The sequence below is a fragment of the Metopolophium dirhodum genome, chromosome 5 (genome assembly GCF_019925205.1).
Source record: "Metopolophium dirhodum isolate CAU chromosome 5, ASM1992520v1, whole genome shotgun sequence".
Lineage (NCBI taxonomy): Eukaryota > Metazoa > Arthropoda > Insecta > Hemiptera > Aphididae > Metopolophium > Metopolophium dirhodum.
In genome coordinates this window covers 2,652,361-2,677,542 of record NC_083564.1, presented here as the reverse complement: position 1 = coordinate 2,677,542, position 25,182 = coordinate 2,652,361, and the positions used below count along the sequence as shown (strand labels likewise).

The 25,182-nt window shown below is 34.2% G+C and overlaps 2 protein-coding genes across 2 annotated transcripts; one reads left to right on the top strand and one right to left on the bottom strand.

The window, feature by feature from the left end:
• The first annotated feature begins 504 nt into the window (after window positions 1-504).
• LOC132944424 (hornerin) lies at window positions 505-15,834 on the top strand. Its single transcript, XM_061013744.1, has 10 exons — window positions 505-678; window positions 6,911-7,223; window positions 7,543-8,251; window positions 8,489-8,820; window positions 10,841-11,803; window positions 12,797-12,986; window positions 13,157-13,274; window positions 13,374-13,680; window positions 14,159-14,290; window positions 14,833-15,834. The coding sequence occupies exons 2-10, from the start codon at window positions 6,939-6,941 to the stop codon at window positions 14,992-14,994; spliced, it is 3,198 nt and encodes a 1,065-aa protein (XP_060869727.1). The 5' UTR covers window positions 505-678; window positions 6,911-6,938; the 3' UTR covers window positions 14,995-15,834.
• Window positions 15,835-16,289: 455 nt separating this feature from the next.
• Window positions 16,290-25,146, bottom strand: LOC132944496 (dynein axonemal assembly factor 4-like). Its single transcript, XM_061013865.1, is given in 8 exon segments — window positions 16,290-17,246; window positions 17,790-17,943; window positions 18,289-18,389; window positions 18,511-18,704; window positions 19,697-19,855; window positions 22,440-22,566; window positions 22,568-22,672; window positions 24,863-25,146. Coding segments are annotated over 8 exon segments (1,233 nt in total). The 5' UTR covers window positions 24,986-25,146; the 3' UTR covers window positions 16,290-16,976.
• Window positions 25,147-25,182: the final 36 nt, after the last annotated feature.

Below are 25,182 nucleotides of genomic sequence, written 5' to 3'. Positions count from 1 at the left end.
TATGTGCATTAGTTACCCATCTATAATAACGTCATAGGGCAGTCGATGATGACTATTAAGATCCGGAGAAAACAATAGATTTGCATCACAGAACATAGATCCGGTTTACCGGTCTGTTTGAAAAACAACCGTGGCCGTTTTGCCCGACGAGAGCCTTGACGGTTTCCGGGAACGCGAGCTCCGCCGCCGCATAGCGGTAGCCTGCAACACGGTTTGTCCACCGCCGCCGCCGTGCCAGCAGACGAATGGCATTGATTGTTGCGAAGAATCGGTTTTTTCCGCCGCGGAGAGTGAACGGGGCCTTAGCCGGTTTGTTGTTGTTTTTCGGCGTGCCTTACTACACCAATATACACTTACCTGCAATAGTGTTGCACAGTGGCCGTTGTGCAGGTGACCCGCGGTGGGGGGGGACGAATATTATTATGCGTTATTATACAGGTATACAACACGCGGCGATAGAAGGTGGCCGGATGCGTCTTGAAAACGAAAATAGTAGGGACGGAAAAAATACATAATAAATCCGGCCGTTACCGTAATCCCAAGTCAGTCTGTGATCGTTGGAGAAAGTATATTACGGCCGTCCAAGTGAAGAGACTTGAACACTGTTGAACTTGCGTCTTTGTCGTATCTGAATTCTGGCACGGACGTCACAACAACGCATTGGATATACTGAGAAAGGTAATATTTTGTTTTACTTAACTTTGTGTTTTATTTTTCGTTTCGTTTGTTGATTTTGACTTCGAGTCGTAGTTGTTAGAGTTCGCTCACTTTTCGGTGTACTTTAGTAAGTTTTGATTTATTTTATGATTTAAAAGTGGATCTATACACCCGTAAATAATTTGTCACTAGGGGATATTATTAAATTAAAAAATGTATCAATTGATAGGACATTAGTGTAATACTGTAGGGTTAAATGTTATATTAGTACTTTTTATAACAAATTGGATTAAAATATTTTAGACTACTAATTTATCTCGTAAAAACGTGGCAGTAAAAACTAAAACGTACAATGTCAATTAAAAATATTGTGTTATTAAATTTAATTAAAAACAATAATTATAGATATTTGTATATTTTTAGTTTTAAAGTGCTAAATTATTTTAAAGTTCAAATTATTTTAAGACAACTATATAAAATTTAAAAAAAATTTCACTAGGTATATAATAATATAATGCGTTTATTAATAATTAAAAGTTGTATATTTTGTTTTGTTTCTATTAATACACCATTCTTATGCCCGAGTAATCGAATCATAATTTAAAGTTTAAACATACATCCTCGTTATAATAGCTGATAGACATTTTATAGTAGATAGTATTATACTATACTATAAGTTACAACAACTGCTACTACTACTACTACTTGATACTAAGTAGTAATTCAATTAAAAATTGTTTGTTTATTATTAGCTATTCTAACTAAAAGTTATCATAGGTGAAGTTACTACTACCTACTATTAATAAAAAAGATTAATTACAATGAACTATTTAAATTTAAGTACTGAGATGGTGCACTTTGCAGAGGTCTTTATCTTAAATTTGAGTTTATTTGTACATTTTACGAAAATAAAAATTCCATTGAATAAATTATATTAATAAGCCATACATTATTATAATACACTATACAATTAATCATTATATGTATACAAATATATCTTTCTAAATAAATTTAAATGTATATTTTATTGCAAAATACGTTTTGTTTGCATCCCCGATACCCAATAGTTTCGCCGAAATATGTCCACAATCCTTATTTTAATACTTCGGCGCAGCGGGATGTCTAACGTTTACAGTTAATCGTCTACCACCGACTTTATATAATTTGTTATCACGATTTATTCGATTACTCGATCTGCTCTCTGGTCGCCGCGGTGAGATTGTTACAAAACACCAATATAAATAATAACTGTACCATCATAATATAGCGGTTGGACGAGGAAACGGCGACGGTGTATATTATAAATTATTATAACGATACGATAAACGATATTACGCAAAACCGCCTGGTCGACAACATAATAATATTTTCATATTTACTACCGTGTAAAGGTGTGTTCAATCTGTTAAATAATCCATAACAAATAAAAAAACATGGTAATCGTTATTATAATGTAATACAGTACGTCATGTATAACGATGCAGTCGCCGCCGAGGTCACCGCGGATACCGTGGTAATAGGTTCCCATATAATATTATAATTATTATTATTCACTTTCTCCGTTCGGACAACGCACGCCAATAACCCTCTCTCGTGATGAACCGTGGTCTTATTATTACGATTGTCGTACATAATTCTTTTTCCGCTTTTAAATCATTTTTCTCTCTATCTCTCTCTCTCTCTCTCTCTCTTTTTAGCTCTCTCTGCCTCGATCTTCGGCTCTTCGACGCGTTTATTGCAAGTGTAAATAATATATGTATCACAGTTGCGTGGGCCGCGAACGTCCAGTTCCGGACGTCCGCGTCGTGCCGGGCGTAGGCTGATGCTGTTGATCGCTGTCACGCAATGTTTGGATTTCTCAAACTGCTATTATTATGTTTCGCGTTACGTAAAATCTTCGCTAGTTGGCTGTTTTGATTTTCTATTATTTTGATTATTATTATTATTACTCTATTTTTTCTATTTGTTTCGTAACGATTCGTGTTTACTTGTGCAAATATAACAGCAGACAATGCAATATATTGTATTTATGTACAGTTAGTATACTAAAGTAAATATATTAATCTCGTATTTATTCACAAAGTATTCTCCGAAGCATTAAGATAAGTAAATTTAATGAAGGTTCAGTGACCGGCTAGTGGGAGGGTGCAAAATTCGATCACCCCGAGTGTCGAAACGTCACGTTACATTCATCATTCCGGCAGCAATAAAGCCAACGATATCATTGTATAAAATGTAGTATAACATTACGAAAAGATTTTTTTACCGTAATTTTAAAGACACGTGACGTGGAGTCTGCGGCGGAGACGACACTTAAAAACGACGGTAATCGTACAGTGGTAAGAACAATTATTAAATTGTCGTCCACGAGATAGGTTTAATGTATAATATTGTGTATATTATGTACGTGTGTAGGCGATTGTATTGTTGTTGTTATTATTATCAAACGCATCACATTTCAACGATATCGCATAATATAATACAATGCCCGAATTCACCGGAACTCGGCTCCCGACGACAGCCACGGATCACGCGGAAAACGTGTCCGCGGCATAAACCACCCTTACCGCGCCCTCCGAACGGGTACATGCGACCCGCGTGTATAGCATTAATGTTACGTAACACAAATATTGTAAAACGTACGGGTGAATCGCGTGCTTGCTGTTTCGACCGGATAATAAGAACACGTTTTTCGAAAGCACGCCGTGTGACTGTTTGAGGACTGAGAAACTGCGGAGGATGTAGTTGTAAGTGTTTACCCGACGTCCCGTTCGAAAGAGTGCGTTTTAGGTATTATTTCGTCACCGAGTAAAAAAATGTTTCCGATTTATTATTATTGTTTTTTCGTGTTGCTGAACCGAGAGTGGGCAAGGAAGAGCGGCGTCAGCAATAAAGATTAAAAATCTCAATGTGTGGCAAACGCGTAAATTGATGTTGAACGTTTGAATTACATTTTTTAAAGTCTACGTACGTGTACGCTTGATTTATCATTGTGTTTATTCGCTGACCCGAAAATTTGATTTCGTCGCGAATTTCCACGGTTATTCCTGATCGTTTAACATTCCAGAAAACTTCTGTCTCCGTCTTGCATGTTTTGAACGTCATCCCAGACCGTTCTGACGTTTCAGACGTCAAGATGACTTATAAATCATAATATGTAACAAAGCTCGACGCACATAACATTATTATACATTTTTCTCGACGTCTACATATTCATTTAATAGGTATATAAAACCATGTTCGTCATGCATACGAACGGGTTGAATTAAACTATTGCCATTGAAATTATCTCAGCGCTGTTGTTTTTCGTCTAAAAGTAAAATATGCAGAACGTTCGATATAATATATTAAGTATAGGTGTATAACAACCATAGGCGCGACTAAATGGGGATTGGAGGCATCGGCTGTGCCTCCACAAATATATATTACCTAAATGATAAGTCACGAAAAAATGTTTTCTTCAGCTAAGCATAAGATCGACTAAAAACGAGTCTGTTTCTCAAATTTGGCCAATGCTTGGATTTGTTGTACCATTTAAGCAGTGCCTTGCAGCTGTGGCGATATAAACTTTTTTTTCAAATGAACCTTTTTTACTGTAAATTATTAAGCTGATGATGTACTTATAAAACTAAATAATTGAAAATGACTCGGTTCTATATTATAGGTTCTTATCGTATCCCATAAGTATATTTAAAAATTACAAGTACAACTATCAGAATTTGAATTAATACAGCATTAATGGAAAACCGGGGTTGTGCATGCTTGGTGAATCATACTGAATAAATATTAATATAATATGTATTTAAAACATATTGATGTCAATTTATATTTATTACAAGCTATTTGAAAATATGTCAACTTAGGAGAAGGATGCAGGGGAAATGTCCATACAGAATAATATCGATAAAAATATGAGGGCTACAGACCCTCAAAAAAAAAAAAAAAATTGGTCCTAGCTGTGCCTATGAAAACAATAACTATACATAATATCTAGAGTATATCTACACGTGGTTGGCCCGCAGGGTGCAGAAGACGGTGTAGGAAATTTGAAAATAAAAATATCGACGACCCCTGATCATTTTCACGACAAGTGTTGCACGCGTACATTACATAATATTCGAAATTTCGCTTTCTGTGACTCATATAATATTATGTGTATACAAATATCGTAATAGGCACGCATAAAACGACCGGGCCGGCGCGCGCGTAGGTATACACAAATGCAATATACATCTACATAATAATATAATATATGTAATACGCGCGCAAACGAACGACGATTGTTTTCGCGAATGCCGTCATCGCGAAAATGAATAATATATCATCGTTATTATAATAATAAAATAATAATATTCGCACACCTGTCTATATAGTATATTGTATTATATATTATTGTCATCGGTCGACCTCGACGAGACGAGACGTTACGTGATCGACGTCGTCATTATAACATATTTGCGCGTATCTCTATATACGGGGAGAAAAACGAAAAAATTAGCATCATTGTTTTCACACGTCGCAAATTTTGCACCTCGGCCTCCCACCACCCTCTGCGCACTTCAAAACCCAGCTACCCCCTTATTTGACGACGATCGCGTCGCGCTCAATTGTAATATCGCGTTTAAGCCGGTCGCGCGGAATCCAATTCGTACAACCAAATCGTAAAATAATATCATCTCTCTCGCTCGTCTTCATATTTGTGGCCGATGACATAATAATAATAATACTCGCTCTCAAGGTCGACGGCATGTCGTGGCATTGAGCGCACGTGTGGGAACGGCGGCGGAAAAAAAACCGAATCCGGTGGGCGGCCGAAAGTGAAAGCGTTTTGGACTATGTTCGCTTTCTCTTTGTTCGCCGGCTCAGCGTTATTATAATACGCACGCACGCACTCCGAGCCGCGCCACGCCGTCTTTGAGTATAACCACCCGCCCGCGCGTCATCGGAATGGAAAGAGTTTGAAAACCAAATCAAAACATTAGCGCGTATACCTATTAGGTGATCAGTCTTGTTAAAAATCATTTTTTTTTAAGTTTTTTTTTTTTTTTGAGAAAATTAAATAAAATAATTTCAAGTGCATTATATTGTAATCACAAGCCACACACAATCGGCCACGGACCGTTTCTCACCGAACCTATACGCATAAAATAATTTACCTATATTATTTTTGAAATCTGTATTGAAATTATCTATTTCCAATGAACATTTTATTTGTACTACCTACCTCAGTGGTATGAAGTCATTTTCTGGTAGTTTGGGGCTGGCCATAAGAATATCGACGACCTCGGCTAGATATTATTTACAAACATATTATTTAATAACCTGACGAAGCGCGACACATCGTTATGAAATTTTTTTTCGATTTACCATTGAGTATATAATATTTTACAATGTAATATTATAATCAATGATTTTACTCACACGTTGTTATTATTATTCCGTTCTATTATAATATTATACAATATGTCAATATACATGTATTTATATAAATTATAACGCCTGGCACTGGTAGTTTTGAAACTTGTCAATTTTTATTACATTTTTTTTTGAACACTTAACAATAGATCGCCGCATACATATTATATTATTACGTTTATCGGATAATATATCATAATATTATACCAATCGCATTGTCGATCACATATTATCACAAGCATATTATAATAGATCCGTAAAATAACAAACCACATTACTTCATCGCATAAAACGTGCATTGCACGTGTATGCCGCGTTAGTTTTGAATTAGTTTTTTTCATTATTGAGCTACGAGTGCGCCGTTACGAAAGACGCCGCCCAAACGTCTTATACAGAGGCGTTTATATACAGTTACAGTTCGCTCTGGCGACTGTATAATTGTGACATTGAAATATTGGCGAATATGTGCGCTGAAACAATAGTTACAATCGAAACGCGAACACAATATTATCATAGGTACTATATAATTATGTATTTTTACCATAATAACAAAATATTATATAAAATAGTCTACCGGTCTCCGGCTCAGGCAATTTTTAACACACCGTCATGTAGAATGGTAACAATATTCTCTTCATATTTCTCCAGAAGTCAAAAACTATTTTTGCCGTAAGCCGTTAGTATGTTTAAATAGAATAAAAAAATATTGCAATATAGGTACCTGCAATACCGAAAAATAAAAATGTCATACACTATCGCGCTAAAAATAATAGTAATAATCCCACTCTTAAGTAATATAGTTTTTATAAAGGCGTTTTTTTCTCCATCCAATCCACAGTTTAACAACGACAAAAATCAACAGCACAATGAGATTTTTGGTAACGGGATCGTTCCTGTTGGTCGCGCTCGTCGTGCACGCGTCGACTGCGGAAGAATGGTCGTGGGGAAATGACAAGACCAAAACCAAGGAGCCGAAAGTTAAGCCCTCGGACTCCATTGTAGCCACGGACCGCGAAGCCAAGTCGATAGACTCGTATTCAGCGGCCAACGACGACGGCAATCAAGAGGCCGAAATCTCGTCCGCCAACGGCACGGACGCGCATCCCAGGCATCTCATCAGAGACAGACTCTGCGGCTTGGGTCTTATGGAGGTAACGTATTTGACTAAATAAATGGCGATATCGGTAGACAAGTATTATGTAGACTCGAGTAAACCACCAGGATTATCTTATAATATGTAACAATAATGTTCATATTTTTTTCCTTGACGTATATATTTACTGATTTTTAAAAAAACATTTTTGTAAATTAATGAAATAATTTTTTTGCTCTCGAGGATAGTCTCTATAAACTATAAAGTGACAATATAAACATAACAAAACAGTTAAAATTCTGAAACAATTTTTATCACGTATACAAATTCGTTTAAGTTATATACCTACAGCGATTTTTTTTAATATTTGTTTCCAGTGTGACGACGAAGAGTTAGTGGAACCCAAACGTTACATTGGTCCTCAGGATTTGATTTACGCACAGCCCGTGTCGCTGAAACCAGTCGGACGTCCCATCGCTGCCATACCGATTAAGTCGACCGGATCACCGCTGTCGTCCGTTGGATACGGGCCACCACGTCCCGTCCCGTACCCGTCTGGCAGTTCGTCGTACGGCAGTGGCCCACCGTCGTCGTACGGTAGCGGCGGTCCATCGTCGTACGGTAACGGCCCACCGTTGTCATATGGCAGCGGCGGCCCATCTTCGTTCGGCTCAGGCCCACCCATTCGCAACCGTCCTGGCCCGGTGTACGGCATCAGCAGCCGACCACCACAGGTGTTCGAGTCCGAGGCCGCGGAGTCATACCGGCCCAAGCAGCCAATCGTGAGTGGAGTACCATCCGTAGCCCTGCCAGCCGGTGGCCTACAGCAGCACGTCCACCATCACTACCACCACGGTGACGGTGCGGACGGCATCAAGGCCGCGTCGGCCGTCGTCGACTCGGGATTCGGTCCGATCAGCGGCCCAATCAGCGGCCCGCTATACGGAGGCGCTGACGGTCCTCAGTCATTGTACGGACAGAGCAGCAGCTTGTCCAACAGCTACGGTGGCAGCTTCGACAACTACGAAACTCCAGGTGGCCCACTTTACAAGAAACAGCTCAACATCAATGCACCTCCACAGTCAAGTAATATATTATATTTACTATAGTGCGATACGCGTATGCAGTGGTGTACTATTAGCTCTAAATATTGTGTGAACTTAATATATAAATTGGGTGACCTTAACCGACCAAAAAAAGGCATTACAGAAAAAATATTTCATCCCCCCCCCTCCCCACAACAATACACCTATGATTCTATGCCACTGCACGTGTGCGATATTGTACAGACACCCACTGACGTATGTAATTTTGTTTTTACAGATTCGTTGGCCGGACCTTACGCCGGTGAACGGTATCCGTCCTACGAGACCCCGAGGGCCGACAACTACGGGTGTTATTGCGTGCCGTACGACCAGTGTCTGCCGCATGAAGTGGCCCGCAAGGAAGACGGTATCGCGGGCATCGACCCAAGAAACCTACACCAACAAGGCAAGACTGACATTGAGGCTATCGGACTGGACGAGGTGGTAGTCACTGACGGAAACGGTACCATCGTGTCGCACCACAAGCCGACTGCGGACGTGGCCACTGACAAGCAAGCCAAGACCCGCCGGCGCAGAGATGCCCCGCAGAGCAAACAAGACGCCGAACCGGTAAGTGACCACCCCTACCCCACGACCCCACGACCGAAAAATAACTCTAAAACATGAAATAATTTGACGTTTGTGGACAAATCTGTGGATAATATTCTACTATAAATCTTACGATTTACCTACATAATATACCTATTATACTACGCACGACGAAATATTACACAACTCGATCCGACTATATCGTACGCATTATTATAAGATGTCATATTATAATACCTATAATACGGCGTGACACTTTTGAATATACGGTATACTCATGCGATGTCGCTGTGACTTATATAACTTTAAAACTGGACTTTTTAGCGATACCTCGAAAGACCTACTTCGGTGGATGACTTAATCAGCAACGGATATAACGTGGAGATTCCATATGACGACGATCGCACCGATGGCGTAAGTGCAATTAGATTCATGCGTGCCAAAAACTAACATACACACACACATAGTCACTTATACTCAACACCAAGTAGCACATTGTACCTAACGTTTGCAAAACTTTTCGAAACGTGGCCACTGGAGGTTTGGGTCACGTTCATATACGGTGCATTCGTATGCTTTTGTCTCAGACTGTTTTGTTTATTTTTGACACGAATCCTTGACACGCATTAATATGTAAAAAAAATGTGTTATACCTACGTTTTATTGTCAACAGTGACAATTAAAATCTTATGATTAACATAATAATTATTAATGATGAAAGATTGAATAAATGAATTATCATTTATCACCGTTGTAAATTAACTTAATTCAAATTTCCAGTAGCCAATACGAGAAAAAAACTTTTCACGCTTGACACACTGTTCACTCACACAATACGTTACATGTTTACACTAACGGGTTTACACTTAGGTACTTACTTAAAAAAAAATAAGGAACGAGTTGAAAATTGCTAACTACGCGTACCTAACTATATTTATATATATACTATACATATATGATATAAACACAAACAATAACGATGATAGACCGTAGACTCAGAAAAAAGAAAAGGAAAACGCCAAAAAAAATATATTACTTCCGTTCGGAAGTGTTGCGAAACGCCGAAGTGTATAATATTATGAAGAATATAAAAACTATTTTTTTCCCGCATCTGATCTAAGTACATGCATCGCTATCACAATACTGAGTACTACAAATATGTATATATATTATATTTATTATATACTATGTTATATGCATATTTAAATTGGTCGTATTTGACGAAATTGTCTACGTCCAAACACTACATAACAATGTGCAAACGGTTACTAAGTAACTTGACAGTTTTTTGAATAGATAATATTTCAAAAGTCATTCAAGCAGATAATATGGCACGTGTAATGCCTGTTGCAGTTTGCACTAGTATTCAATAATATTGTTCGTAAAATTTTCTTTACACATTTTCGCATTTTTCTCCTGGTATATTTCGAGATGAGAAAATTCAAAAATTGTATTGACAAAGACAAATGTGTAACACACGATAATGGCCGGGAGAAAGACCACGTTCGTCTTCTAATTCTATACGTTTGTTATGTTAATGTTGAATGACGTAATACGCAATATATGTGTTACATTCTATTTTATGTTTGCATTTTATTTCACTAAATTTCACTCTACACAAACGGTCAACGAACGTAAATGATCACTTTGCGTAGTGTGAATACAATTAAATAAATTATTCATATGTATTGACGCATAGGTACCATCTCAGTAAATATACTTTTCGAATAATAACACGAATGACATTAGTTCGTAAACATTAACAATAACAATAACAACTTTGATTGAAATATAAATATAACAATTTCCATATATTGAACATTGACTAACATTTTTCATATCTCATGAAAACTTACTTATTCATCTTAACTCGACCAAAATAGTTTGAAGAAGATAATAATGTATTATGAATATTTCGCGATTACGTGCTCACCTGAAAAACGATACATTGAAACGAATATATCCCATCTATATGATAATATCTGACAACGGTTGGGTAGCAGAATAGGTTTGATCGGGTGGTGTGTATATGTGTTTACAGCGAAAATTCGGGGGTCTTCTCGGGGGCAGTTCAGGAGGAGGCGGAGCCACGAACGAGGACTCTGACGACACCGGAAGTTCCGGCGTCAAAGTCCGACCCACGTTTGGAGTATCTTTTGGACTACCTTCCGGCGGCGGTGGTGGTGGCTACCCAATTAGCCCCTATGGTCCCAATCCCTCAGTGAACCCGTATGGCAATTCCCTGGGGGGTGGTAACGGCCTTAATCTGGGCTTGGTCAGCGTTAACCCGCTATTGTCGTTGCAAGTTAGCAAGGACGAGTACGGCGAGAAAATCGTCAAGCCCTGGGTGAACCTACACGTGACACCCAACGCGGGCTTAGTGCATAAGGTCGGCGATATCGTACACAAGCTCAAGTCACCGCACTACGGCGGTGGTTATGGGCACGAGTATCCTCCCTCGTACCTTCACCAGCATAACCATTACCACGTGCCACCTCCACCTTCACCACCATCGTACCATCACGGTGGCCCTTCGTATTACGGCCCATCCAAACCATTCTACCACTCCAAGCCATCATTCGGTGGTGGATACGGAGGAGGCGAATATGGCGGTGGTTACGGAAACGGGGGAGGTTACGGAAATGGCGGTGGTTACGGAAGTGGAGGTTATAATGGTGGTTATAGTAACGGTGGTTATGCACCTGAATACCACTCGTACAGAGAGGAGGAATACGATGACCACGGCGGTTACGGTGCATCAGCTGCAGGTGATTATTACGGCCAACAGTCCGATGATTTCGGTTCAGACTCGTACTATAGGAGTTCCAATGTAACCGGTAATGGTAACAGTGGTAGCGAAAACAGCGGTTACAATAGCCATGATGAATCATCGTCGTTCGGCACCGCAGGTAGTCCAAAAGTAGCTTTTCCTAACGACCGTCAGTCCACGGGGTCCATTAAATTCGTAGGTGGCAGCCAACGAAGCAAAAGAGATGTGGAAGAGGTGAGATAGTTAAAACGTAACACTGTCGGGTTCCTACTTGTAGCCCGACACTAACTCGTGGTGGCACAAAATCGATGTTCCAATCGTCTCGGTGAACGGAACAAAGTCAAATGGAGTCAACGTGTTGGTATTTAATGGTACGCTTATACTGAAGGTTCAGATTCGTGCCTGTAGGTCTGTTTTCGAAAACAAGAAAAAAAACATCTTTAGTGAACACTATTTTAATGTGTATAATAGTACAAAAATGCAAATGGGAAATACGAATTAAAAAGTTTGTGTAACCACAAAATTTTCGAAAAAATATGCATACCTCCCCCTAGAAGTTTGACTATGTACAAAAAAAATGTCTCATCCCCAAATACCATATTCTATTTGACTTGGCTCTACCACCCAGCTATATAACACTAATCGCTAAATACAACAGATGTTTGGAACAATAAATTGCACGCGATTTCGATTCGTCGTCGCAAACGATAGTACAATAACACACTATTCTAACTAAATGTCTTAAATATTATGTTCACGGAATATGTTTACACGCTTCATGCGAGGCATTAAACAATTATTCCACTGTAATAACATCGGATCAAATTAAACTTAACAATAATAATATAATCAAGAGGCCATTAATCATTAACAAAACGAAACGATAAACGCCCGAATGTAAGTAATATAATACCGGTACCATAACGTATTTTTGGTCCGAACATATTATATTTCGAATCAAAAATAGGCACTAAACATGTACTTATTTTATTACACTCGCTTAACTCGTTATGCTACTCAGTCCAACGCCTTTCATTTGACCCGAATCACACTAAACACATTACAAACATCACATTATTAACCGTTTTGGACATGCGAAAATTGTCTAATCATAACGCATATTCAAATAACAATAACATTTTATAATATTATATCAATGCCGCAATTGACACCGCGCGAAAAGTATATTCGTAGACTTAAACGGTCAATGTGTGTGTATGTGTATAGCGTCAGTCATCGTATTCGGCTAGTGGCCGTTGCGGACCAAGGCAAGTTTGCTGCAGACGACCACCCGCACCCGTCCACTCAGGTTCGTCATCCAACTACGTCAGCACCGGACAATGCGGTAAGAGGAACACGCACGGAATCACCGGAAGGATCAAGACACCAGCGTACGTGGACGGAGACAGCGAGTTCGGTGAGTGGCACTAAATATAAATACCTATTTTAAAGTTATGCTTCAACCGATACGTAGTACAACTATTATAGCGTACGTCTACCCAACCTTACTGAGTGTATATTATTATTATATAATATAATGAAATTATTACATTATTTGAACTCAACGATTGTTGTCTTTGTGCGCAGGTGAATACCCGTGGCAAGTGGCCATCCTCAAGAAGGACCCACAGGAGAGTGTATACGTCTGCGGCGGTACCCTGATCGATTCGTTGCACGTGCTCACTGCCGCTCACTGCGTCAAGACGTGAGTTTCAAAAACGTTGAATTATATTTATTCTGTCGACCCGGTATCCGGTCACGAGTTTCAATCATTGATTTTCGTCCATTTTTTTCGTACACACAGGTACCAAGAACAAGACTTGCGCGTCCGTCTGGGCGAATGGGACGTAAATCACGATGTGGAATTCTACCCGTACGTAGAAACAGACGTGGCCAGCATGGTCATACATCGTGAGTTCTACGCGGGCACGTTGTACAACGACCTGGCTATACTCCGAATGGACAAGCCCGTTGACTTTTCTCGGAACCCACACATTAGCCCGGCCTGCTTGCCGGACGCGTTCTCTGACTTCACCGGACAACGGTGCTGGACGACCGGCTGGGGCAAGGACGCATTTGGCGATTACGGAAAATACCAGAACATCCTCAAGGTGAGTCTTGTAAATTGTGAAAAAAATCGAAATTCTAATCTCGGTGTTAATCCATCGATGCGAATTAATGAGTTTTTTTTAATAACTTCTTTTCGGGAAGAAATTTGTGTTTTTAATATAAAAAATATTATTAAAATGTATATACAATAGTAATTATAAAAAAACGTAGGAAATCCTTATTACTAGCTAAAACTACACCCCGATCGACTTAGAAAACAGGATTTTCAGTTCTTTAATACAATAATTTAGAAAATACCATTACATTTATTAATGAACATTTTGATTGTAATATTAAAGCGGGAAACGATGATTTTCGCAGAAAATTATTTTTGCAATTTATTAAAAAATAAAACTGTAACTCGTTTTTGTACGCCAATGACAACCCCGATAATCATGAGCGTGTATGGCGATTACGTCAAAGTGTAATTAATTACTATAACACCAGTGAACCAATTTTTGTTTTTTTTTTCATGCATAGGAAGTGGACGTTCCAGTGATTTCTAACCGTCAGTGCGAAACGCAATTGCAGCAGACCCGCCTTGGGTACGACTTCAAGTTGCACAACGGTTTCTTATGCGCAGGTGGCGAAGAAGGAAAAGACGCTTGCAAGGTATGTCGATATAAAAACGTGTTATAATATATATTAAGTACACACTAGTACCTATATTATATTATTACCTACGGTAATAATATAGCATAATACGGATATCAGCCTTAATTTGAAGAATGTAAAGAACAAATAGTAGCGAGCATGTTTGTTTATGCACTCGGTACATCAATGTCCACGGATCGCGGATCCAATAAAAACCATTTCGAAAAGTTTAAAATATAAGATAGGTACAAATTAGGTAAAGCCCTCTGTTATGCTACTCGAAGTTGCACACGCTAAAACGCCGGAAGAACATTCCAAATGTAAACCAAACATTTTATCGATACCTATTTCCTAATGACTTTTTTTCTGTTGCTTATCATGTCTTGTAAATATGAAATCACTAAATTCAACCAGTGTTAAAATTATATTTAAAAACTAAAACAGATTACCATTTGGTGACTCCTACACTAGTTGGTGGTTTAGCTAGTGTCTTACAAAGACTCGTATTCAGTCACTTGAATTCATCTCATCAACGACGATATTTTGTTATACGTTTACAGGGTGACGGTGGTGGTCCATTGGTCTGCGAGCGTGCCGGTTCGTGGTACTTGGTCGGAATCGTCAGCTGGGGCGTGGGATGCGGTCAGCCAGGCGTGCCCGGCGTCTATGTCAAGGTGTCCCAATACTTGGATTGGCTCAGACAAATCACCAACAAATACTAGAACAAAAGATGAATCCGAGCGGATTATTATTTTTATTTTTAAATTATTTATTTTAAATGTATATTAGTATACTTACTATATTTTTTGGAATTCTCGTGGTGAACAAAGAAATTCGATAATTTTTTTAAACCATGTTAGATATTATACTCTATTAATATTTATTGATTGTATGTAGAAAGATTCCTGTATAATATGCACGCTGTAAGTGTATTGCGTAATATTGTATTGTATATTGTCTTCGTAGTTTGTTTCGAACGACATTCGTATACTCGACAAGGTCGAAAAGACTGATAGAGTTGTTTTTAGGGCTTAACGGAGGAATCTGGATTCTCGACAAATAAAACATAAACTCATTTCATTTCATTCAAAGACATAACTAAGTACTTATAATATGTTTCTTTAATATGATGCAGTATATTATACTTATGCGTGTTACTAAAATAATATGTTACCATTGATATTTCTATAAAATATTATTATTTCATCACTTAAAACTATGTAAGTATTGTGCCACAGTGGTAGAATATAGGTAGGTAATTGTATTATGTATCTGTTTTTACACTAATTATGTACCAATAATGTTAAAAACGTTAAGTATTAATATTTAACATAATAATATTATATTTTATTGTGTTATAATACATATCAAAACCTACATCCAATATTTGTAAATAATAAATAATTTGTGCTCTTAACATATAGACAAAGTAAACGTTGTACCTATGCATATTATTATAGAAATAAGTTTCTAATAATATTGTTCCATTTAAATTATTATTATTATTATTATAAAAGTTTGTATGGATCAAATAAAAATATATTTTTGTATTTGAAATTATAGCTGGTGGTTTTATTTTATTTTCTTACCTTCATTCGTCCATTCATTAAATTATATCCGCAAAACATGATATTACATTTTACGCATGGCTTCGTAAAGGTATGACCTATGAGTTTTTGTATGCCTTATGCCTTTATTAGTTATTACTTATTACTATATTGTTACTGTTACCTGTAGGCTATGTCATTGAACCATTGAAGAATAATTATTATAATTTATTCATAAATGATTAAATATTGTAAACATAATTTAAACTCAAACTATACCTACCTATTGCAGTATTACCACTATTATCTATAAAAGTAAATTAGTTATACAAGATCCATCATAAAAGGATGTCAATTTTAACGTACATTAAAATTAAAAGGTCTTCTTCATACCACTTTCGCATTGACCAAAACTTTAATTACTTTTATTTCATAGTTTAAATATAAAATCATTCGAAAACATTTAAGATGTAGGTAGAAACCATAATATTATATTCAAAGTTATAAAATAATAAAATATAAACAAAACTTATATTAATACTAACCATATCATAATACATATATATATTTAGAAAGTTTTGTTTTCTTTAACACGATTTTAATTCAAAGAATTGAGTACGACAATAATAAGTACCTAGGTAATTGCTTGTCAAACAACGTCATTTTATCTGAGAACATTTTACAGTGAAATTGTTCTCTTCAAAAATAATCTATAAAAACTTTATGTTGTTGTACATAATGTATAACAAGTAATGCATTAATTGTATACAAATTTGTTTCATAATGTTATGTATAAAATAAAATTAGGTATTTACAAAACACCTGTTTATTAAACTGAGTGGTATATAAGATTAAAACAATTCAATATTTTACTTAAGCAAAAATTATAACTTTCCAACAATCTCAAATAAAAACAAAAATTTGGCAAATAGGTATAGAAAATGTATATTTAATACTCATGATAGAATCCTAGCTAAAAAGTAACATTACAGTAGTTGAACATTTTATGTATTATTATAAATTTGAATAGAATTCATAGAATAATAAAACTATACAAAATATTCATTAACGATTTATCTATTTTCTACAAGCAAAGTATGTAATAAAGATATAGCCATATAAGGAGTAATAATATTAATAATAATAATGAAAATTCTTTATTTGCACCAAACGGTAGGCGCGTTACTTAAGTCCAATTCTCGAGTCTTCTTCAGCTCCCGCTCGTGCACCGGAGCCAAGTTCATGGCCCGCTGTAACTCCGGTCCGTAAACGTTGGCCTGGTCTGGCGCCAATGTCAAAGCCAACCTCAGCTCATCGACGGCCAAGTGTGCGGTATTTAGTTCGATCAGCGCCCTGCCTCGATTGTAATACGCCTCGGCTCGCCAACCCACGTTTCCATCAACCGCCGGAACCATCAACTCCAACGCCTGCTCATAGGTAACCACATGTCACGAATTGGATTTATTACTTGGTATATTTTTAACGTGATTTAAACTACTCCTCGAATATTTCTAAAAACAATCTCTGAGATTTTCGTCAAGATCAATTAAGTATTCAAATAAGCTACAAACATACATATTTTAGTTTTAAGATGGGTATTATAGTTTCTCTGATCGCACCTCGAGGACCAAGGCCATGTAAATGCGACGATTTGATGCATGATTTTACCTCATCTGCCCAAGTAATGCCAACCATTTATAAATAAAACAAAATTTAAAATATCCATCGCGAATCTTAAAATCCTCGTGTGGTCACCTCTTTAAAATGAGAAATTGTGGAAAATCCTTCCTTAATGCACCCTTATATGATGGTGCGAAGGCACCATAACAATTTCAAGTCTCTAGCTATCATAGTTTAGGCTCTACGTTGATCAGTCGGTCAGGACACGGTGGATTATATATTTAAATATATTATTATAGATATTATATACTATATAAAAGATCTAAATTTATTGCATATTGTTTACTTACGGTTGTTGTATCTTCGACGGCTTTGTGATAGTTTTTTATTTGAATGTGCGCTTTAGATCTGTTCAAATACAATGTAGCCATTTTTGGACTCAACTTTATCCCATGCGAATAAGCGCTTACAGCTCCAATGTAATTTAGTTCTGTCATAAATGTACTGTCAAAAAAATAAATCAAATATTGATACTTACATTACAAAATATTTAGACAATTTAGTATTTTAGTTGTTTTGTAAGAAGTAACTAATAAGTGGTAACTTACTAATTTAATAAAATAATGACTTAGGTAGGAACCAATTATTTATATTTTGTCCACAAAAAAAAATATTTATTAAAAAGTAGTGAATAAAAAGTTGTACCTATTCATATTGTGTTATTTTTTTTTATTAAAATTAAAAAAAATTTCAATAATATTTTGAATGAGTAATGACTCAGTCTTAATGTCGTATCCAACTTTCTAAGTTATCCTATGCCACTAATAATAAGTATAATAAGTTACTCACTTTCCTTTTTGCAAGCACCATTCCGGGTCATGTTCTTCTGGTCTCAAGTCTTCTTCCACAAACCCTGCAGCCCTTCTGGCGGCCGTCTGCTTTTGTAACCACTACAGTGTATAGATAACAGATCGTCATATTATATCGTTGCACATTGATCGTACATTATAAACATAATAACACAACAATATTATTACTATATACATCAGGCGTCTATGCATAAAGTTTTACCTCTTGCTCGTCAGCTTTTGTCGATTCTCTACTCGGAGTAGTAAAGTGTCTCGGTGTGAAATTAATCTCAATTGTTTTAAAAGTTCTAGGGCTTGGCAATTGATCTATATATTCAGTCGGTGTGTTTTCTATCTCGTAGATCTTAATCGGTTGATCCGTTGAAAAAATGTCTTTATTATTTTTCTCATTTATTCCTATAAAATACACGCAAAAATTGTATATTAAATATTAAGACGTACTAACACGTGCTATCCACATGTGTTGTCTCCGTCGCACAAAGTGTACAACATAGCCAAAAACTGTTTTGCTGGTAACAACTTTACACTTTGTGTATTTATAGTAGAATTATTAAAATTCCACAACGCATAGAGAAGAACTCTTACTGTGGTTTAGTTTTTAATTTTTTGATAACACTAACCAATCATTTTTAATAGTTGAATGAAAAAAAAAAATAAAAAAACCCTATGTTCTCAAACTGATGACTTTAATTGTATTTATGTTATCCAAAAAATAAAAACACTAAGTCACAGACAAAGTTCTTCCGATGCTTTGTGGAATGGTAATTCTACTATAAATACAGAGGGAGTAAAATTGTTACGCGCAAAATAGTTTTTGGCTATGTTGTACATTTGTAAGACGGAGACACACGTCCTCTTAAATAAATATCAAACGATCTTAACGCGTATGTTTTATCGTTGCATAGAACTGTTATTCATGTTTATTTCTTCTTTCTTTTCATTGTAAATATTTTTAAACAACCAATTTACTTATAATATCACATTCTACTTAGGTTATATTTATTTCAAATTGAATACAAAATATTTTTTAACATACAAAAAGTACCCTTAGATCCATTGACAGAACCAAATGGGGTTGTGTCACTCCAAAAATAAATTATTGTTGCAATTTGTATGTAATTTTTAATATACAATATATACTAAGGGTGGCTAAACAGTCGAACAATTCAAACCCCCTCCCTTTTTGTTAGAATATATTATCATTATACATTTAGTAACACCCTAATAAACTCCAGTGATCGTTGTCGGCCATTATAGTTGTATGTATTTTAATGGCTCCTCGAAGGAAAAATATATTCTGTTTATACTGTTATCATACACAACCTACATACTATATAAAATAAATATCATAAAATTGTTATTATTTATCATAAACATAATTTTCATACTTTTATCGTATATAATTTCTGTTTTTGATTTCCACGTACTCAACTCTTTCAAAACTTTTTCTTTCTCTTCGTCACGAATACTTTGAATGAGTTGGTGTTCTTTGTTTTCAAAATTTATTTGTTCCTTGACAGCTAATCGGTCTCTTTCTGTTTTTACGACTAATACATTATAAAATTACCAATAGTTATTATTATTTGTTGATCTTAAGCATAGAAAATTAGTATTTTGTAGGGGGATTATGGTTAGTTGAGGAACACGTGCACGTGGGGCGAGGATTCGTCACTAAAAACCCGGGTGGTCACCCATCCGGGAACTAGCAACGCCAGCCGACGCTTGACCTTAGAAAACGTTAGTGACTGAGGTCAACCACCGAGCCATACTAGGCCCCCCATCAATAGTGAATAAATATTGCAAATTATAGATCGAAGACCGTATATTTTTTATTTTAGATTCTTTTAGATGAATGTATTGATTTTACAATGATGTGTTTTTTTTATTTTATTTTTTATTTTTGTATCTGTTTACACGATTAGTAGTTGAAATAATGCTTCGATTTTCAACTTCAGTATCTTGTTCGATGGGAAAGTGAATCTAGTTGGTACTTTTGGAAGGTCAAAATTTAAAATTCCTAAAAGTTTTCAAAAGCACCCGGAAAAACAAAATAAAAATTAAAGAAAAACGGGAATTTTTACGCAAAATCGAATTTTAGTTTTTGGTGTAATTTTAAAACAAATGAACGTATATACATGAATTTTTCACTGGTCGTTTATATTTGCATTTTCTATATACGATAAGATTTTCAAAATATTTTTATTTGTTTTGAACTGTTTAGAAACATTTTCTGGTTTCCAATTTTATTAGCTTTTTTTCTATGAATGTCAATAAAAATTTATTTGTTGGGTAAAAAAGCTTGAAAATTTAATACAAGGCTCCTACTATATTGTTACAATGACATTTGAAAAATATTAAAAATCCTTAGTCACGGTTTATATTTATAAGCATTTACAGTTCAAATCTTGACAAAATACGAAAAAATCACGAAAATAGGCAAATTATTTTGAGTTGAGAATTCATAAAAATTTTTCTTTTTAAATCTAAGATTTAACATACAAGATTATCCATAAGTTTGTCTACTTTTATCAAAAAAAAAAAATGTCTACAAGAAAGTCAAATTAAATTTTTATGAGCGTTTGAAATTCATATTTTCACAACATTATTGACTTATATTACTGATATTCACTTATATTTCTCATGTAACGATTTTCTTATTTTGTTATAATTAAAAAACGTATGACTGTAGATACTTGAAAATTTCACTAAAAGTTTATATTGGCATTTTCTACTTATTTTGAAAATAATTTGACTCTTTTTGAGTTGTTTACGGACATGGTTAGTTTTCAATATTTTTAGTTTTTTTTTCTATAAATATCAATAACATTTTATTTGTTGTGTAAAAAAGCGTGAAAATTTAATGCAAGGCTCCTGATATATTGTTACAATAGCAGTTGAAAAATATTAAAAATGCATAAGCACAATTTTTTTTTTAAGCATTTAAAATTCAAATTTTGACAAAATTTATCAAATTTAAAGTTTAATAATTATTTTGTAGTTAAAAATTTATGAAATGTTCAACTTTTATAGCTAAGGATAGAAAATTTAAACAAGGCTCCACGTAAATAGGTTATATATAAATTACTTTATTCACAATAATATCATCAAATATACTTGGTAATATCATAGGCTGACTGACCGTTTTCGCTCAGAATCGTTTTTCTTATACAATGATATTATATCATTGAATTCAAATTTAACACCATCCATTACAGTAACCCTGTAACAGCAGAGTGACATCCACTTACCCACCTTTTTTTATTTAAATTGTACAATATGTAATGATTAATTTTGTTTTACAATAAGAATAAATGATTATTATAAAGACAATATAAATAAAATAATTAACTGAGTAATTGAATGTTTTTTTTATATATAAAGAAACGGTTCGGTAATTTAGTGAATATTGAAGAATGAAATAGATTTAATAATAATAATAATAGCCAATAAATGTATATTTGCTTTTTTAGCTTTTGGTTATTATAATATATATTTTATACCTATTGAATTGCTATTACCTAGGTATATCGTATAGGTAATATTGTAATAATTAATAACTTTTCAATGATAATTTATTATTAATTATTATTAAATTAAAAAATGAGCATTTTTGATTTATCTGATTATTATTTATGTTATAATCTAATGTTGTGATTTTCTGGATTTTTATTAAAGATGAATTCTCAAACTTATTGATCTCAAAACGCCGAATCTCAAGAAATTCGAACAGTTCAAAGTTCTAAATCAAATAGGTACTTCAAACTCTTACGTTCATACTTTTAACTGTTTGAAAAAATCAAGTCCGATATCAATACTATTATTCTTAAATATAATTTATCTAGAATCTAGAATTTTCAATATTTGTATTTGAGTTTGTGAAAATATGAATTTCACCCATCCTTATTTTTTATAATAGAGGGGTACCTACTTAAATAGTACCTAGCAGTATACACGGCCATAATCCAGTAGACTTATTATGTTATCATATCTGCAGTGTACAATATTGAATAGCATATAATTAGTTATACTAAAATAAACGTTTATATTCTTCAAAGTAAAAAACACGAAACGCCTACGTCTACCAAATTTATATTACAATTAATTTTACAAAACCTATTGTAATATACATACCAGCCTTATGCTGAGATTTATTCTGGCGTTCTTCGATGATGTTATTCAAAATTTCACATTTTAACTTTTTCAACTCCTCTTTCGATTTTTTTAGTGTCAGACATTCCCAATGAACACTGTTTTTTTTTTTGTAACTCAAATAAAACACATCCATTATCAAACGTACACTTACTACATTCTTCGTTTATTTCATCCCAAAGAATTGCTTCAAAAATATGCGGTAAACAACTAATCTATATGTGTAACAATTATACATAATGATTAGATAATATACTGCATGGATTCCTATTACATTAACAGTAAACATTAATTATCTTAGAAAGTATTATCATTTAAAAAAAATTTTTTTATATTAGTTTAAATCATTACAAAACATTTTTAACATTTTTTTATCTTTACCTATTATTTTCTAAGATTTTAAATTACAGCATACGTTTTTAATTTCATATATAAGTATCACAGAATAATATTTTTTCTTCTTATTTGGATGCATAAAAATTGAATTTTGAATGAGTAGTTAATTATTTATAAGTAGAGTCCAGATTTTTATATTTTTTTAATACCTGCATTAAGTGAATGAAGTAAAATGGCAGTGAAAAATGAAAATGATTCATTCGGGTCACAAGAAAAAGTTTTTTTACATATTTGAGAATATTTCAAGGGTTATTATTATTGATTTTGATTTTGAGGTAAGTGCCTACACAAACCGATAAGAAAATATCCTCAGATATACTTTTCTGATACCTCTATAATCTTGATTGATGACCTCTTTAAAATGCAAATTTTAGAAAATCTTTTTTAGTAGGTCTCTACAGCATAAAAAGAAACTACTAACAACATTTCATACTCATAACTTAGAAAAATATGAATCTGCCAGTCAGGACGAATTTCTTCTATTAGGTACTATTAAAATTTGTATCCGAAGGTAACCGCCAACCATTTATATAAACAAAAAAATATTAAAAATAAATAAAAAAAATTGAAAAATCGTGAATCTCAAAATCCCCGTTTGAACACATCTTTAAAATGTGAATCTCGGATAATCCTTTTTTATCGCACATCTAGTAATTAAAGGAACCACTATTCCGAATTTCAAGTTAATACGTATTTTTATTTTCATTTATTTATGTCTAATAGTTGGGTTTTAAACACTTTAGCAAAATACAATAATTGTGAGTAGAGTTTCAGCTATCTATATAAGGATAACAATTTTAAGAAAGTATGAATTAGTAAGTATGGCAATAGAAAAAAGGGAATAAAGAATAAATTATACAAAAAAACCAATTATAAGTTATTAAATGAACAATAAATAGTACAATAGAACCAAGAGGTGCATAATAATTAAAAACAAAAATGGAAATAAGTACATTTAAGAATATATAAACATTCTGTCTAAATACATAACGCGACATAGCAAAAAAATCGACATGACTATCATACAGTTCGCCAAGGACAGAGCCCTATACGTATTGTAGATCAGTGAATGAGTGAGTGCACTATGGTATTTAGCATTTACAATAATACTAATGTATTGCATTATATTAATTTACGTTTAGAAACTAAGAATTTAGCACGCTCACTGAGCTTTCCTAACTTGCCCTTGTTAAAATTTAACAATGTGTATACTAAAGTATATTTTGATTTTGATTTGATTATTTTTGCATATTTTTCTAATTTTCAAGAGAATATTTATATGTTTTTTACCGTATTAGCATCATACTTTGATCATATATCCGGATGCTGGTTATAAGTAGGTAAGTATCTATCTAGAGTTTACATGATCAGAATAGTGAATCAACATTTGGCAGGGTGCAGGCCGCATGTATATCTTCAATTTGTCACATTTAAACATTCAATACTTTAAATAAGTACACGAATAACTAATTCACTACTCATTAGAAATTTGATTATTATATAAATCGAATTCTCGAAAAAAAAAATGTACTTTGGTATATGATATTACAATTTTTTAATACATCATGTCATTCAAATGATATAAATAGTAAAAAATATAATTTTTAAGTAATGGCTTTACATTTTCAAAAAATACTATCAAAAACATTAATACCTACTTTTTGAGATAATGAGTGTTTGCTGTTAACATAAACGTCCTGTATACTCTGCAGGTATATAAAAATATACAGAATGTATCAGAAAGATCAAAGAACCGACAGATATAATTAACTAAATATTTAATAATTTTAATTCTTATCAATTTTTAAAACATTTTATATGGTATATTGATTAGAACGAAAGTTTTTGCATAGTTAATTTAAATTATATTTTCCAGCTATTTCTATTACATATTTTATATTTTATAATGTATTTATATTATATACCGCCTATACTAAGACGATGACACGCTGTGTAATTACCCACGATTTTATTTAGTACCATATAAATAACACTGCAGTAGCACTTACTTTTAAATATTTATTAGACGTAAGAATATCAGCATTTTTCTGAGATATGTGTGGAATTTGAATTTGTATAAACAATTTACACTCAGTTTGCCACCAAGAAAAGTCTTTAACAATGATAGGCATTATTTTGAATTTAATTTGGACGTATTGATTTTCCCTAAACACATACGTTGTCTACTTACATAATCTTTTAAAGAAAAATAATTGTAATCGTCAAGCAATTGTTTGTTACCATGGTGTCGACAAATATGGCAGTGATGCCCGTAACAAATAAAATAAATGATATGAAACACTCATAAGTACTTACGTCCTACACTATA